We start from the raw sequence: 14,209 nt of genomic DNA, 5'->3' as shown, positions 1-14,209 counted from the left end.
AGGCTCTCAAGCTACAAGTTTTGCAGTGGATAGCTGCCTTCTACAAAATGGATTCTGAGGGTTTTTAGAATCTTCACATCTGACAGAAAACCTTACTTGAAAATATGCCTGGTGTTTTCATTCAGAATGGTATAGGCACATTGGAAAAAAAGTGTATGTACATTAAAAAACAAAAAGTCTTCAAATCATCCCCAATATCCATATATTAGGAATATTCATTATTATCTGTTAGGCATATGATTGTTTCTTTGAGTGTAGAAATATGGACACAAAAGTACATCTTTTTTTTTAAGCACAAAAATAGATTTGGTTCATACTTTCTATAGAATGTATATTCTCCTGCAACTTTAATTTTTTTCCCCGTTCAGTACCATTTCAAAGAAATCTTTTTTTAAGAAGTTTTTTTTACTGAAGTATACTTAATTTACAATGTGTTAATTTTTGCTGTAGAGCCTAGTGATTCAGTTATATACATATACATTCTTTTTCATATTCTTTTCCATTATGGTTTATTAAAGGATACTGAATATAGTTCCCTGTTCTATACAGTAGGATCTTGTTGTTGTTTGTCCATTCTATATATACTGGCTTGCATCTGCTAATCCCACACTCCCAGTCCTTCCCTACCCCTGCCCCCCTTGACAACCACAAGTCTGTTCTCTGTGTCTGTGAGTCTGTTTCTGTGTTGTAGATAAGTTCATTTGTGTCATATTTTGGATTCCACATATAAGTGACATCATATGGTATTTGTTTCTTTCTGACTTACTTTGCTTACTATGATAATCCATAGGTCCATCCATGTTGATGCAAATGGCATTAATTCATTCTTTTTTATGGCTGAGTAATATTCCATTGCATATATAGATATCTTCTTTATCCATTCATCTGTTGATGGACATTTAGGTTGCTTCCATATCCTGGCTATTGTGAACAGGGCTGCTATGAACATAGGGGTGCATTTATCTTTTTAAATTAGAGTTTTGTCTGGATATATGCCCAGGAGTGAGATTGCTGGATTATATGGTAGTTCTATTTTAAGTTTTTTTGAGGAACCTCCATACTGTTCTCCATAGTGGCTGCACCAGTTTACATTCCCACCAACAGTGCAGGAGGGTTCCCTTTTCTCCACACCCTCTCCAGCATTTGTTACCTGTAGACTTTTTGATAATGGCTGTTGTGACCGGTGTGAGGTGATAACCTCGTCGTAGTTTGTTCTGATTTGCATTTCTCCAATAATTAGCGATGTTCAGCATCTTTTCATGTGCCTCTTGGCCATCTGTATGTCTTCTCTGGAGAAATGTCTATTTAGGTCTTCTGCCCATTTTTTGATTGGCTTGTTTTTGTTGTTTGTTGTTGAAGAAATAATTCTTTTGAATTAAGTTGTTAGTTTTAAGTTGCTCTTGTCTGAGTACCCGAACACTGACACGATCATCTCCTATTCGTGGTCCCTTAAGAGTCTCTTCGGTCTTCATGCATCTATCACTGCATGATGCCAATACTTCCATAGGAGAAACCACTACGGGAAGAAGTGCTGGCTCGAAGGGAATACACAATTGAAACTCTGAAAAGTTCTAGGCAAATTCCCCTTCAAAGAAGGTGGTAGGAAGACACACTCTCTAAACAGCTTCCGAGAACATTTTTCTCCCCACCTTTACTAACAACGGATAGTATCAATCTTTTCAAATTTTGGTGATCACGTAGACCAAAGTAAATGGAACGTGCACCTTGTTTTAATAGAGAGAACATATTAATCTTCTATTGGGTTTGTTTTATCATGTTAAGGATCCATTTTGTCCATATTCGGAAACTCACGCGGTAAGCCATGTGTTCTTTTGGAATTCCTTAGTAATGTGTTTCCTTGCTTCTTGGTCCTGGTGGGGGAGGCGGGGCATTACTCCTTTATTCCATTATTCCTGTTATTCCTTTTCCTATTTCCATAGAGAACAAAACCTCTGCTCCGTGGTTTAAAAGGGATGCCTGCCGGGGACAGACTCGCACTACCTCTTCCTTACTCCTTCTTTCACATCTGTCTCAGAGAACTTTTCTCCAAGGTGATCCCCACATAGAGGGCGTCTGGCGTGGCCCTGGGTTCAGACTCTCATTCGTTCCTTTTCTCTCTCAGAAGCTTACCCTGCCTTCAGAGAGAGGCTAACTCACTCCCTCCCAGCTCCTCCTGCCAAATCCACACACAGGAGGCCCACCTCCTTCTGGTTCTCTTCTTTGCGTGAAAGATGTCACAAAGACCATGATTTTTCATGTGTCCAGCTTTGGCAGCTATGTTTGGAACTTGCTCTGCTGGCTCTGGTTTTTCCAAAGGCGGTTTCTAAAGTTGGAATGGGGTTGGGGTGCTTGGGAGGTGAGAAGATTCTTCAAGGCTAATTCATCCTCGAATACATAAGACATCCTACAATTTGGAGACACAGACTTTATGCCGTCATCACGTGAGTTCTTTTGTGTGAGCTTTAGCATATGTCTCCTGTTCTCTTAATTACTAACACCCCCTGGTCCTCAAAATATTTGAGCCAAATATTGTGCTCGTACATGATTAATCTGATTTGTGAAATTCTACCGTATTGGATTTCTTTGTACCCAAAGGGTATCCAACTGGAGGACAGTTTCTACATTGATTCAGACTGTGTATATATAACCAAAAATCATAAGCATGATGTGATATTTGAATTAATATTTCTAATTTTAGATATATTTCTAAAATGAGATCATAAAGAATACTTTTTTACATGACAAAGGGAATTTGCCAGTTTCCCAAAAGGTGCCTAAAATCTGAAGACGACCTTTTGATAAGAATGTTAAATTTCTGTGTAAACAGACATTTCTCCTGGAGCTGGCTCATCTCACAGCCAGTGTGCTATGCATTCTACAGAACACTAAAACATCTCTCTCTATCCTTCAGAAGGAAAGTGAGGTATGTATGCCATATTTTTACAAATAGGCTCTGTCAACATGTGTTTAAGTACTAATCAATCAACATTATACACATAATCAGCCTAACAATTTGATATTTGTTTAGGGTTCCTGCAAAATTAACTACTCACAGAAAATTATGAACAGAATTGGAAAGCAGTGCCATGCCCAAGAAGATAATAAATCCAGGTTCTCTGCTAATTTAAATCTTATTCCCAGTGTAGGTAGGATCTGAAGAGGAAGAAATGCAAACGAGATGTTCATAGAACATTCCAGTATTCATTCATTCACTATACATTGACTCCATGCCGAGGTCGCAGGGCATCCCCAAGTACAGCATATAAGCCTGTGGAACACTTTTTGGATGCAAAATTTAAGACCATATGGAAAAACAGTTTGAGGAACCAAGGTAACAAGTAAATCACTGACCTCTCAGATGGTTACAATCTTTCATTAAAATAAAACAAGCCAGCTTACTGCCTGCAGGGCATGTTAATGGTATTAACATAGAAATAAGGGGAATTCTGTCACTGATTGCCATTTTCCATCTCTTGCTCATGAGATCTGTTCTTCCTTGGGCTTCAAGTTAATGCTTAGAAGTTGCATCCTTTATGGTAAAGGAGGGACGTAATTTTCCTGTCTTTTCCTTGAGCCAGGTGTTCTTGGCCTTTCTGAGTTCAAGACTTGCAGTTATTACGCTTTGTCTGCTGGTTGCTACTACTGTCCCAGAAGAAATCTGTGACTGCTTAAAATGGACAAACAACCAAGTGCAAACTGCTTTTAACCGACTCAGCCTGCAATTCCAATTTGTCTATAGCCTTAGCTCTGCCCATGCTAATTTTGTGCTGACACACACATGCTCGGTTCCCCTTATTTGTGGTTTTTTTTTTTGGCCACTTGGCTTGTGGAATTTTAGTTCCCCGACCAGGGATTGAACCTGCACCCTCGGCAATGAAAGCACGGAGTCCTAAGCACTGGACTGCCAGGGAATTCCCTCGGTCCCCCTTATTTGGATCTGAGCGTTCTCCCTCCTAACAGACACAGGAAGACAGTTATAAGACCTGGATTTGCTTTCTCTCAGCCTCTCCTTTCCCAAGGTCTATTCTAAAAGTCCACTTCTATTTAGGCTTCTTTTTTTTTTTCCCTTATACCCCTCCTCAGGATTTTTAAGCACCTGGTTTGCTTGGCTGTTAATGGGGTTAATGCCTAATTAACCCTGGTAAGAGTGACACTCACCTGCACTGACATTTTCCTTATTGTTAAAAAGGCATACATAGATTAACTCATATGTGGTAGAATAGTTTTCAAAAAAAAAGGGTAGCTTCAAATTAAGGATGGGTCACTCCATGTGTAATATGCACTGTGCCACGTATAGTAGGGTGAGAAGGGGTACCCAAATGGTGGTACACAGCTCCAGTATTCAAGGAGGTGATAGCTATATTACAAAGAACTCTGGAATACCAGTTGGCATGTAGAAGATAACAAGTTTTGAGAAAAGAAAGCAGCGAGAACTTTCGTGCGTGCATGCGTGTGTGTGTGTGTGTGTGTGTGTGTGTGTGTGTGGTGTGTGTAGGAATGTTTTGTGGGCTAGCCTGGCTGGTGAAGACGTACGGGAGAAGAAGACGCAAGAGGACCTCTCTGGGCAGAAGGAACAGGTTGTACAAAGATATCTGGAAGCAGAGCCCAGGCTAATGTGTAATTCGTTTATCTGAAGCGTCTTCTAAATGCTGGATGGTGAACCGCGGGAGATAAGACTAGGGCATGTCCTGGAAATAAACTTGTGCTGGCCTGGCCGGCCTGAGGACCGTGTGAGGACCCCCTGAACAGTGGAAAGACACTGATGATTCCTGAGTGTGGAAGGAGGAAGGCATCACAGTGACATTTCAGGAAGGTAAGTCTGAAATCACCGAGTGGGAACGAAACAAGACTTAAGGAACCAGTTGCAGAGATGATTATAATTCCGTGAGAGGATGTGAGGGTCTGAATTAAAGTAATGGTGGAGAACAGATATCACTGAATGTCCTTCTAAAGGCTTCTTAGGAGCATCCAAGAGCTGCAGTGACCCTACGGATCCACCCACAGAGGGATGCATAAAGAAGATGTGGTGTATATGCACAATGGGATACTACCCAGCCATGAAAAAGAATGAAATAACGCCATTTGCAGGAACATGCATGGACCTTGAGATTATCACACTAACTGAAGTAAGCCAGGCAGAGAAAGACAGGTATCTCATGATATCACTTACATGTGGAATCTAAGAAAAATGACACAAATGAACTTATTTACAAAACAGAAACAGACTCACAGACATAGAAAACAAACTTATGGTTACCAAAGGGGAAGAGGTGGGGAGGGGTAAATTAGCAGTTTGGGATTAACAAATACACACTATTATATATAAAATAGTCAACAAGGACCTACTGTATAGCACAGGGAACTCCACTCAATACTCTGTAATGACCTATATGGGAAAAAATTCTAAAAAAGAATTGATACATGTATATATATAACTAACTCACTTTGCTGTACACCTGAAATTAACAAAACATTGTAAATCAACTATACTCCAATATAAAATAAAACTTTTTTCTAAAAACTAAAAAAAAAAAAAAAAAAAAAATGACCCTATGGCATTGCCGGACTAGTCATTTTGGGGAAGAGCCAAAACCCAGAGAAATCAGGTGAGTGTTGGAGATTTCAAGCTGCTTTGGCTCAAGAGACGATGGGCTATGACCCCTCATTTGGGTTTGGGTTTCAGTGGCGCCTTCACCCTACCCTTGGGGCCTGGAGTCTCTAAGTTCGAGCCTAAGGTAGATGCAAATCAGAACTGAACCGGCCAAATCCCACTCCAACCTCAGCACCGCACAGAAGGCTGCTCTGGGCCAGAGCAGAGGAAAAGAGGAAGGACAGGATAAACAACGACGACCATGCGTCCTTGGGAAACTGGGGTCTGGGTGGGGTAGATTTGCTTTTGTACAAATGCAAAGTGGGTACTGTTGGCATCCGGCAGAAAACAACCCAGTTGGGAGCTCGGGGAGAAAGGTTAGATTTGAGGACTCTATTTAGGCTGTGTTGCCATGGATAGAACTGTGGGAGGGGTGAGATTTCTGAAGGAGTGGGGGGGACGCACTCACCAGGAGAGGACCAGACCCAAAGATGCGACAGGAGGGGCAGAGATGAAGGATAAGGAGACAGACAGGGCGTGTCACGTTCTCCCAGAACCAGGTTCACGTGCAAGGGGTGTGTAATTCAAGTGCAGTGCCCTCGGGAGGAACCAAGAGCGGACAGAGGGAGACCAGGAGGGCAAGGAGTCCGGTAGCTCTGTTAACTGCCGGTGGAGCTGTAGGGAGAAGCCCGCCGCTGCTGGGGCACAGGCAGAGAGCCAGGGTTCAAGGATCCGGGGAGTTCAACGATGTCAGCTTTACCATAAGAGAGGCAGCAGGAAAGTCGCTCAGGCTCATGTGGTCCCAACGAGGAGGGAACAGAGAGGCAGCTGAATCCTCGGAGGCCAGGCGGAGACCAAGAAGTCCGGGAGGAGTGGAGATTCACAAGTGACCCCAGAGAGCCGTTTCAGGAGAGCCATGGGAGAAGGAAGAGGGTTTTAAAGGAGGAGAAATGAAAGGGTAAGAATTGAATAGATACAGCAGGAGGAAACTCCCACTTGGGTTGTTCAGCCATGAAATACGGCGGCAGGAAGTTCTGTCTTGAGGGGATATTTTGGGAAGCGTTGTTCTCCCCGAAGTGCAGCTGAATACATGTATAGTCAAAGAAGACATAATAACTTACATTTGTAGAAAGCTACCGTCACACTGCGACTGGAAATGATTCTTATTAAATGGCATTCCGTAAGAGCTCATCACGTCTTGTCCGCTCCAGGAGCTGGAGTTCTGGTACCATGCAGATGAAGCATGCTTCTGCTCTGGGGAATTCTGTCTGAAAAATTCCGGGGAGGGTTCTTTACACACAGAACGTTGTGGAATCCATAAAACAATGACAGGAAGTGACTTTGCACATACTTTGGATTTGCAACTGGGTAATCTGTACTTTTAACTTCAGCATAAAATCCATGAACGATCTAAGATTTTTATGTTTACAAAGTATATTCTGTTCTCCCATTATATTCTTTTCTCCCTCCATCCCTTTCTCTTTCCATTCTCCCTCGTTCCAGAACAACGGGACCAAGTTACCCTTGGGCCCCCAAAGGCAACAGACAGTGCGTGTGTCTCTGAGCCCACAATGAGCTGGAAGGGAGACGGCCCAGCCTTCAGGGGCTGCAACGTGCCTACTGGCTGCTGCAGCCCAAGACGTTCCTCACTTCATGGCTCTACTACAGCTGGATGAAATCTTCAGAGAAAATAAGCACGCACCCCCCAAACTAGGCACCCGAGAGTCTTAGAACACACCTAGGTGAGAGCCCCTCACGGCCCTCTGAGGCAGCCGGACTCTGAGCCCCCGTGTCTGCATGCAGGTTGGAGCCCTGGCACCCAGGAAGGCTGAGTTCCTGCCCCACCCCTGCTCTCCAGCAATGGGGAGCTTCTCTGCTGCTGGGAGCCCCCAGCAATAGCTGCCTGCTGTTTCCAAACCTGCCAGCCCTTATTCCACAGTCTCACGGATAAACACGTTACAGTTCAGATACTGTTGGGAATTCTGCTCCTGGCCTCTGAGCTTTGCAACGATTAGCTTCCGACTGAGGTTAGCACTCCCGTCCCTACACCCTCGGTGACTGGATTTAATAACCGTCGCGCCCTCATTTTGCTCCCACCCTCAACCCTCTGGCTTTCCTGGGTAGCGTGTCCCGCAGCTGCCCTCATTCCTCCATTTCCTCTTGAAGGCTGTGAGCTCCTTCACCACAGATGTCTTCCCGTGTGTTAGAACACGTCATTTCAATCCCCAGAACATCCCACTGAAAAGTAAGCAGAGCCAAACGACAGTTTAAATGTGGGCATTGCTTTTTCCCTTTCAATCGATCGACAGTATGCCTCGATTCTGTAGTTTCCCCCAGATTATAAATTGCAAAGCAATCACCACGTCTGTTATGTTTCTCACTTATTTCTCTTGCATACAATGGTCATTAGATGAGTTTCTAACCCAATTAGGAGACAGGACACTGGGTAAAAGTGAAAGATTTCTATTATTTGTAAAATTAATCCATAAAATTCCATCTGATACAAAGCTGAATAACTCGCATAGATTTAAACATATTGTTAATGAAATCACGTGTTTTATCCACCCAGATAAAGCACGAGCAGATTTATTTTGATTTTGTTTCTATCCATTTATTCACAAAGTATTTACTAAAGCTGATAAGCTCTGAGTATGCTAAGCAAGTTGGACAAGCTTCCTGTTCTCAGGGAATTTACATTTTCTGGGAAGTGAGAGTAGGAAGCTTTCGGATGATGAGAAATGTGAGAAAAGGAAAACAAGTCTCCCTAAGAGCAGAATCAAAAGAAACAATGTCATCTCTCCAACACGGGGGTTCGTTCTCACCTGGGGCAGGGTTGCCCACGATGGGCCAGTCAACAACGTCTGGGCGTTTTGGGTGTATCGTCTGGAGGGGGGCTGCTACGGCATCTAGCGGGTGGAGGTCGGGGTGCTGCTCACCATCTTGCAATGCACAGGGAGGCCCTCCACAGAGAAGTGTCCAGACACAAATGTTGGCAGTGCTGAAATTAAGAAACCCTGCTCTCACGCTAGAGTTGTAATGCACGTATAATTTCCTTTTATGCTTATTTGCTCTCACTGATAGACACATAAAAGACCTTGTCACTGCTTCGGAATTCCAGTAGTGTTTTTAAGATTAAAAATTGCAATTTTTTTTTTTGCTCAAAAGAAAAGGAGTATACCTTTAAGATTTTTTTTTCCCCTTACCGTATATAATAGTCCAGTGTCCTTTCATGAAGTGCATTCTGGAGCAAGAGATGTGACTTTCAAACTCTCACAGTAACGACCACCACCATCATTTACCTGAAGCTAGACAAACGCCAAGACTCTAGTTTTTAGAAATGCTCTTGTCAATCTGAATTTGTGACTTCTGAAAGCGGGAGAAACTCTGGGAAGGTTCCAGGCTCTCTACTACGTTGGAATCTTTAATCCAGCATAACTGGACCCTCCTATCAGTTGCAGGCGCATTTGTGTAGTCAGATGAGCAAATTATCAGAGCAGGTGCATCAAGAGAAACGTTGCTTTCTTGAAGGTACTGCCAAACGTACATTCTGGAGTCCTGACTCCCTGCAAAATAGAATTGAATACACTAAATCTCCAGGATATAGACTGCCATTGACTTGTATTCATTTGTATTAGATTGCCAGTGAAGTCGTGAAACTTCCCGAGCACCCCAGAGAGTGTTCCTGTCATTCAGGGGGTCTCCTTTAAGGCTCCCGCCACTATATTTACTTCCCTCACTCCTTCCCTTTCCCCCCCAACACCGCCTGCACCCAGCTCCACGTTTACGTTGTCTTTGTCCTCCTGAGCTGCCTTCTCTCTTTTGATTTTTCTTTTTTTCTTTTTTCTTTTTAACGGACAAGAGGCTGTAGCTAGTGCTGTGTCTCAAAATATCAACTCATACAGTGCTGTACATTCATAATGGTTGTACATTTCCCTCTATCCTTTTTATATCTTTAATTACATTTAAGCGTTTCAGGAATCCATTATGTATCATAATCAAACATCATCTTCCCTTGTGCACGTATTCCTGTTTTAAATCTAGATTTCTAAAATGACTGTGCTATTTTTATCTGTTTAACTCCATTCTCTCTAGTTTTCCTAGAGGAAGAGGGAGCTTTAAGTGGTTGGTCTGTGAATCCCTGCAAACCGTACAATGAAGTGAGTTGCCCAGTTAATCATATTTATTCTCTGACAGAAAATAAGAGAGAAGACAGACACAAAAGCCCGGACTTTACAGAAAGACAAACCCAAATTCCAATCCTCTCTTAGCTTGTAAATCACTTAATCTCCTGAACCAAAATGTGTTCATCTGTCAAATGAATATAGGACTTATTTTGAAGTTGTTATGAGGATGACAAACATGGGGAAGGGTGGCGGCCCAACAAACTTATTTCCTTTCTTGTAAAAATAATAAATGCAGGCTCCCCTTCAAAGGGGGCACCAACCAGGGCAGACATGGCTTCCTTTTCCTTTCATCCTAAAATACCTATCCGTGCCTTTGTCGATTTTTCCATCAAAAATGCCATCTGGACATTTGGGGACCAAAATGCCAATCAACTTTTTCTCTATTGCAGAAATTAATTACCTACACAGACCTCACTCTTGAAGTCACCTTGACATAAGGAGGATGGGAGAAGAATTGAACCCCAAAATAGGTTTAAAATTCCTTTAAGTTTAAGATTTGTAACAAAAGAGGTTTTTGTGAGCTTTCAAAACTCTGAAGCCTTTGTTTTTAAAAGATATATGCAAAGACAAAAGGTAGGAGGACTTGTCACAGGGAGAAAGCATCCTTACATACGTATAAAAGAAGGAGCTATGTTCAAACTTTACTTCAGGAGGAAGATAGATCTGCCCGTAAAATAGTTCCACTCACTCGGTGTAAGTTTCATCTTTTTCTTACGTGCAAAGTTTCTTACCAAAGTCAGAGAAACTAAAAGTACACTCCCCCCATAAAAAAATTCTTAAATTTCACAAGAGGAGTTTCCATGTTACCTGTGAATCTCCTTCTTTGACATCTAGGTGGGTATGAGCAATACATACTGAGGAAAATGTCTCTGCATAACCTCCTTGACGTTTGCTTTCCTTCTGGAGCCCTGGGTCGTTGTACCAAACTGCATTATAACCAACACCAGATGCTACAACAGAGGCAAAACCAGGACTCGCATTTGCTCAAGAGAGCACTGTTTCAAAGCTCAGCATCACTGCAACCAATAATATCTTTTCCTATAATGTGAAGGAGCAAATCAATAGAGTTGTGGTCAGTTGTCAAAATTTCAGATCTAAATAATGATATTTCATAATATAGCCACGATAGCATGCTAACAGGAAATAAACGTGGGGCTTTATAATATTTTAAAATTATATAAATAGTTTTGACAGGAACTAACATTTTAAAACAAGAAGACTGGAGATACACAGACAAACGCACAGAGAAGGGGGTGCTTTACTAAACCCCACATAAAATGAAATCATTGATAAATGAGAAAATTCAATGATGCCTAAAGGAAGTCATTATCTAGGAGACTTTCTGCTAACTCGAGAAGTGTGCTTCATTTCATTACTACTACAAACTAAAAGAAAATCATAACACAGAAAGCAAAATAATTAAGCTCTTACCCTTGTATTTCAATCTAACTGTAGCACGGATGTGAGCAAGCGGTGACAACAATTAGCAGAGCAGAGAAAGTTTCCAGTGAAACTCTCAAACCTTGAGCTTGCAAAACTGGAATCATGTCACCTTTTAAAAAATGGACCGTCTGAACTCAGCACGGAGGGTGTAAAAGAAGTTCCAATAGAGCTGTTTTGTACAAATGGTGACCCCTCCCTCCAGGAGCCATTTCTTGACTTAACCATTACTCTGTGGCTGTGAGGACAGAAGTTGATCAACTCTTGACATCCAGAAGGTCTCCTGGCTTTTAGGCAGATATTTAAATTGTAAGCAAGTGAACCTACTAAGTGCAAATGGATAAACAAGAGAAACGATAGACACTTACAGAGGCTCTCACAGTTCTGGAGTTCAGTGTCTGTCTGGGGCTTCTCAGGGCTGACAATTCATAGGCCAGCAAAGCTGAGGTCCTTTCTGGAGGCCGTATACAAGGACACGTTTCTTGCCTTTTCCAGCTTATACAGGTGGATCACATGTTTTGGTTTGGGGCTTCTTCCGTCTTCAGCATGCCAGCAAAGACCCCATGAATCTCTGGTGTCACCTCTAACACTGACTCCGCCGCCCACTTCCACATGGAGAGACTTTTACGATGCCGTTGGCCCACCTGCATAATCCACTCTTCCCCCTATTTAAGGTCTGCTCATTAACAGCCTTCCTGCCATCTGCAACTTTAATTCCCCTCTGCTGTCCAAGGGAACATATTCACAGGTTCTGGGAATTGGGACGTGGACTTCTTTGTCGGAAAGGCCATCATTTTTGCCTACAGTAGCAACCATCTAATTCCTTAGATTTCACATATTTGAAACTGAAATGTATAGAGTTTATGTGGTTGATGTTTAAGGAATAAAATGTTTATTTTACTCCTAAAACCACATGATATTGACGGTTTTAAAACTATGCTCTTGTCACCTGCACATGTATATATCATTTTGATCTATATTTCCAATATGATAGTGGTTGTTAAATGAATTCTGTGTGCCTTTTGCACATTGTACACTTGAAAACATTGCATGCATTTATTTTTAAACCTCTAAGAGTGCAAACACTAACATTTACCAATTTGCCAAGTGAAATAATACATAAATGCAACAAAACGAACCATGTCATGCTATGACAATCTCTAAGGTGGAATTATATCAGATAGTAAAATGGAAACTATGATCTCATCAGACACTTGAAAGCAGTGTGAATAAAAAGTATCAATATCTTAACCAAAAAATGTATACATCAGTGTTTTTACTTATTCGTTCTTTTTTTAAAAAAATGTGAGCTCAGGTTATTCATGAGTATTTTTCTCTCTTTTAATAATCTGAGATTGATTTTAAGTAATTCTATCTAGTTTTATCTTTTTTGAAATTCATAAAAAATGAATGTTCCAAGTCTTTACCCAATTCATCTGTACAAAAAGAAGGTTTAAAAAGCCAGGACTCTTATATGGATGAAAGCTTGATTTGCTCAAACATTTGATACTAAAATATCTCAAGGACAAAACTCGAAACCACTCATCAATTAAGACAAAATGTCAATGGAGGTATTATAGTCATGAATATTTATGAGGTGAATGACGAAGCGTCCAAATATATTTGAAATGTACTTAACAAAATGTATTTTGAAATGCAAAGATACAGTTTGCATTTCCCAGTGTTTGACAGAACAAGTCAACATAAATAAATGAAAATGTAGAGAATATGTATACTGTGATCAATAATGTCTGTTAATAGGTACAAATTAAACTGTGAGTCCTAGAAGCAGAGAATGCTATTTCTGGTTTTGCAAGTGTATGCACATTGAGTCACCAAAAGGATCTTTATGTTAGGTGATAAGGAACATTAATTTTTTTTAAAAAGGAATAATTCTGAAAATATTCTTTGACCTGAACACACACTCACACACAATTTGATAACAATATGGTAATAACAATACTACCGTCACCACAACAGCAGCAGCAGACCCTGGGATATTAGACAGCCTCTTTTCAGCCACAATAGAGGAATTTAAATACCCTTAGAGGTATAACCGATCAAAATTTGTCCCCTCTACCTACGTCCTATCATATTAGCTTCAGGCATTTTCTTCAAAACACTTACCTGAAATACCTTTTTAAAATAGACTCCATAGTTTTTAAAAATATCTCCATAGTTTTGCCTTTTTCAGAATGTCACAGAGTTGGAATCACACAGCATGTAACCTATTCAGATTGGTTTCTTTCACTTAGTGATATGCATTTAAGGTTCCTCCATGTCTTTTCTTGGCTTGATAGTTCCCTTCTTTTTATTGCTGAATAATATTCCACTGTCTGAATGGACCACAGTTTACTTCCCCCGTTCAACTACTGAAGGACATCTTAGTTGCTTCCAAGTTTTGGCAATTGTGAATAAAGCTGCTGCAAGCATCCATTTGCAGTTTTTTTGTATGGACATAAGTTTCCAGCTCCTTTGGGTAAATACTGAGGAGCACAGTTGCTGGTTCATATGGTAAGAGTAGTTCTATAAGAAACAATCCAAATGTCTTCCAAAGTGTCTGTACTGCTTTTCATCCCCACTAGCAATGAATGACAGTTCCTGTTGCTCTATATCCTCACCAGCATTTGCTGTTATCGTGGTTTTGGATTTTCCCCATTCTAAGAGTTGTGCAGTGGCATCTCATTGTTTTAATTTGCAATTCCCTAATGACATATGATCTGCCATGTGTATATACTCTTTGGTGAGATGTCTGTTCAGATATTTTGCCCATTTTTAAATCAGGCTGTTTGTTTTCTTATTGTTGAGTTTTAAAAGTTCTTTGTATATTTTTGACAACTGTCCTTTACCAAATATCTTTTGCAAATATTTTCTTCCAGCTTGTGGCTTATCTTCTCATTCTCTTGACAGAGTCTTTTGAAGAGCAGAAGTTTTTAATTTTAATGAAGTCCAGCTTATCAATTATTTCTTTCATGGACTGGTGTTGTCTTTAAAA

General features: G+C 41.0%; 1 protein-coding gene and 1 long non-coding RNA gene across 18 annotated transcripts in view; one reads left to right on the top strand and one right to left on the bottom strand.

The window, feature by feature from the left end:
• PNPLA4 (patatin like phospholipase domain containing 4) overlaps nucleotides 1-14,209 on the top strand; it is a 124,162-nt gene that overhangs the window by 69,261 nt on the left and 40,692 nt on the right. For 4 of the 17 annotated variants that reach the window (XM_007174241.3, XM_007174246.2, XM_007174242.2 and 1 more), the window contains exon 7: nucleotides 7,094-7,949. The exons of 8 other annotated variants lie outside the window; for them this stretch is intronic. In XM_007174241.3, coding sequence (XP_007174303.2) covers nucleotides 7,094-7,266 — 173 coding nt within the window. In that variant the 3' untranslated portion in view covers nucleotides 7,267-7,949. 5 more of the 17 variants (XM_057537946.1, XM_057537948.1, XM_057537947.1 and 2 more) reach the window with 5 other exon arrangements.
• On the bottom strand, nucleotides 7,973-10,740 carry LOC130706371 (uncharacterized). Its single transcript, XR_009006630.1, has 3 exons — nucleotides 10,582-10,740; nucleotides 8,794-9,153; nucleotides 7,973-8,588 (listed from the first exon to the last, which is right to left on the bottom strand). It is a non-coding gene; the product is annotated as an uncharacterized LOC130706371 (long non-coding RNA).

Source organism: Balaenoptera acutorostrata, chromosome X (genome assembly GCF_949987535.1).
Source record: "Balaenoptera acutorostrata chromosome X, mBalAcu1.1, whole genome shotgun sequence".
Lineage (NCBI taxonomy): Eukaryota > Metazoa > Chordata > Mammalia > Artiodactyla > Balaenopteridae > Balaenoptera > Balaenoptera acutorostrata.
The sequence above is the reverse complement of the archived record's forward strand: the minus strand, read 5'-3'. Positions and strand labels throughout refer to the sequence as shown.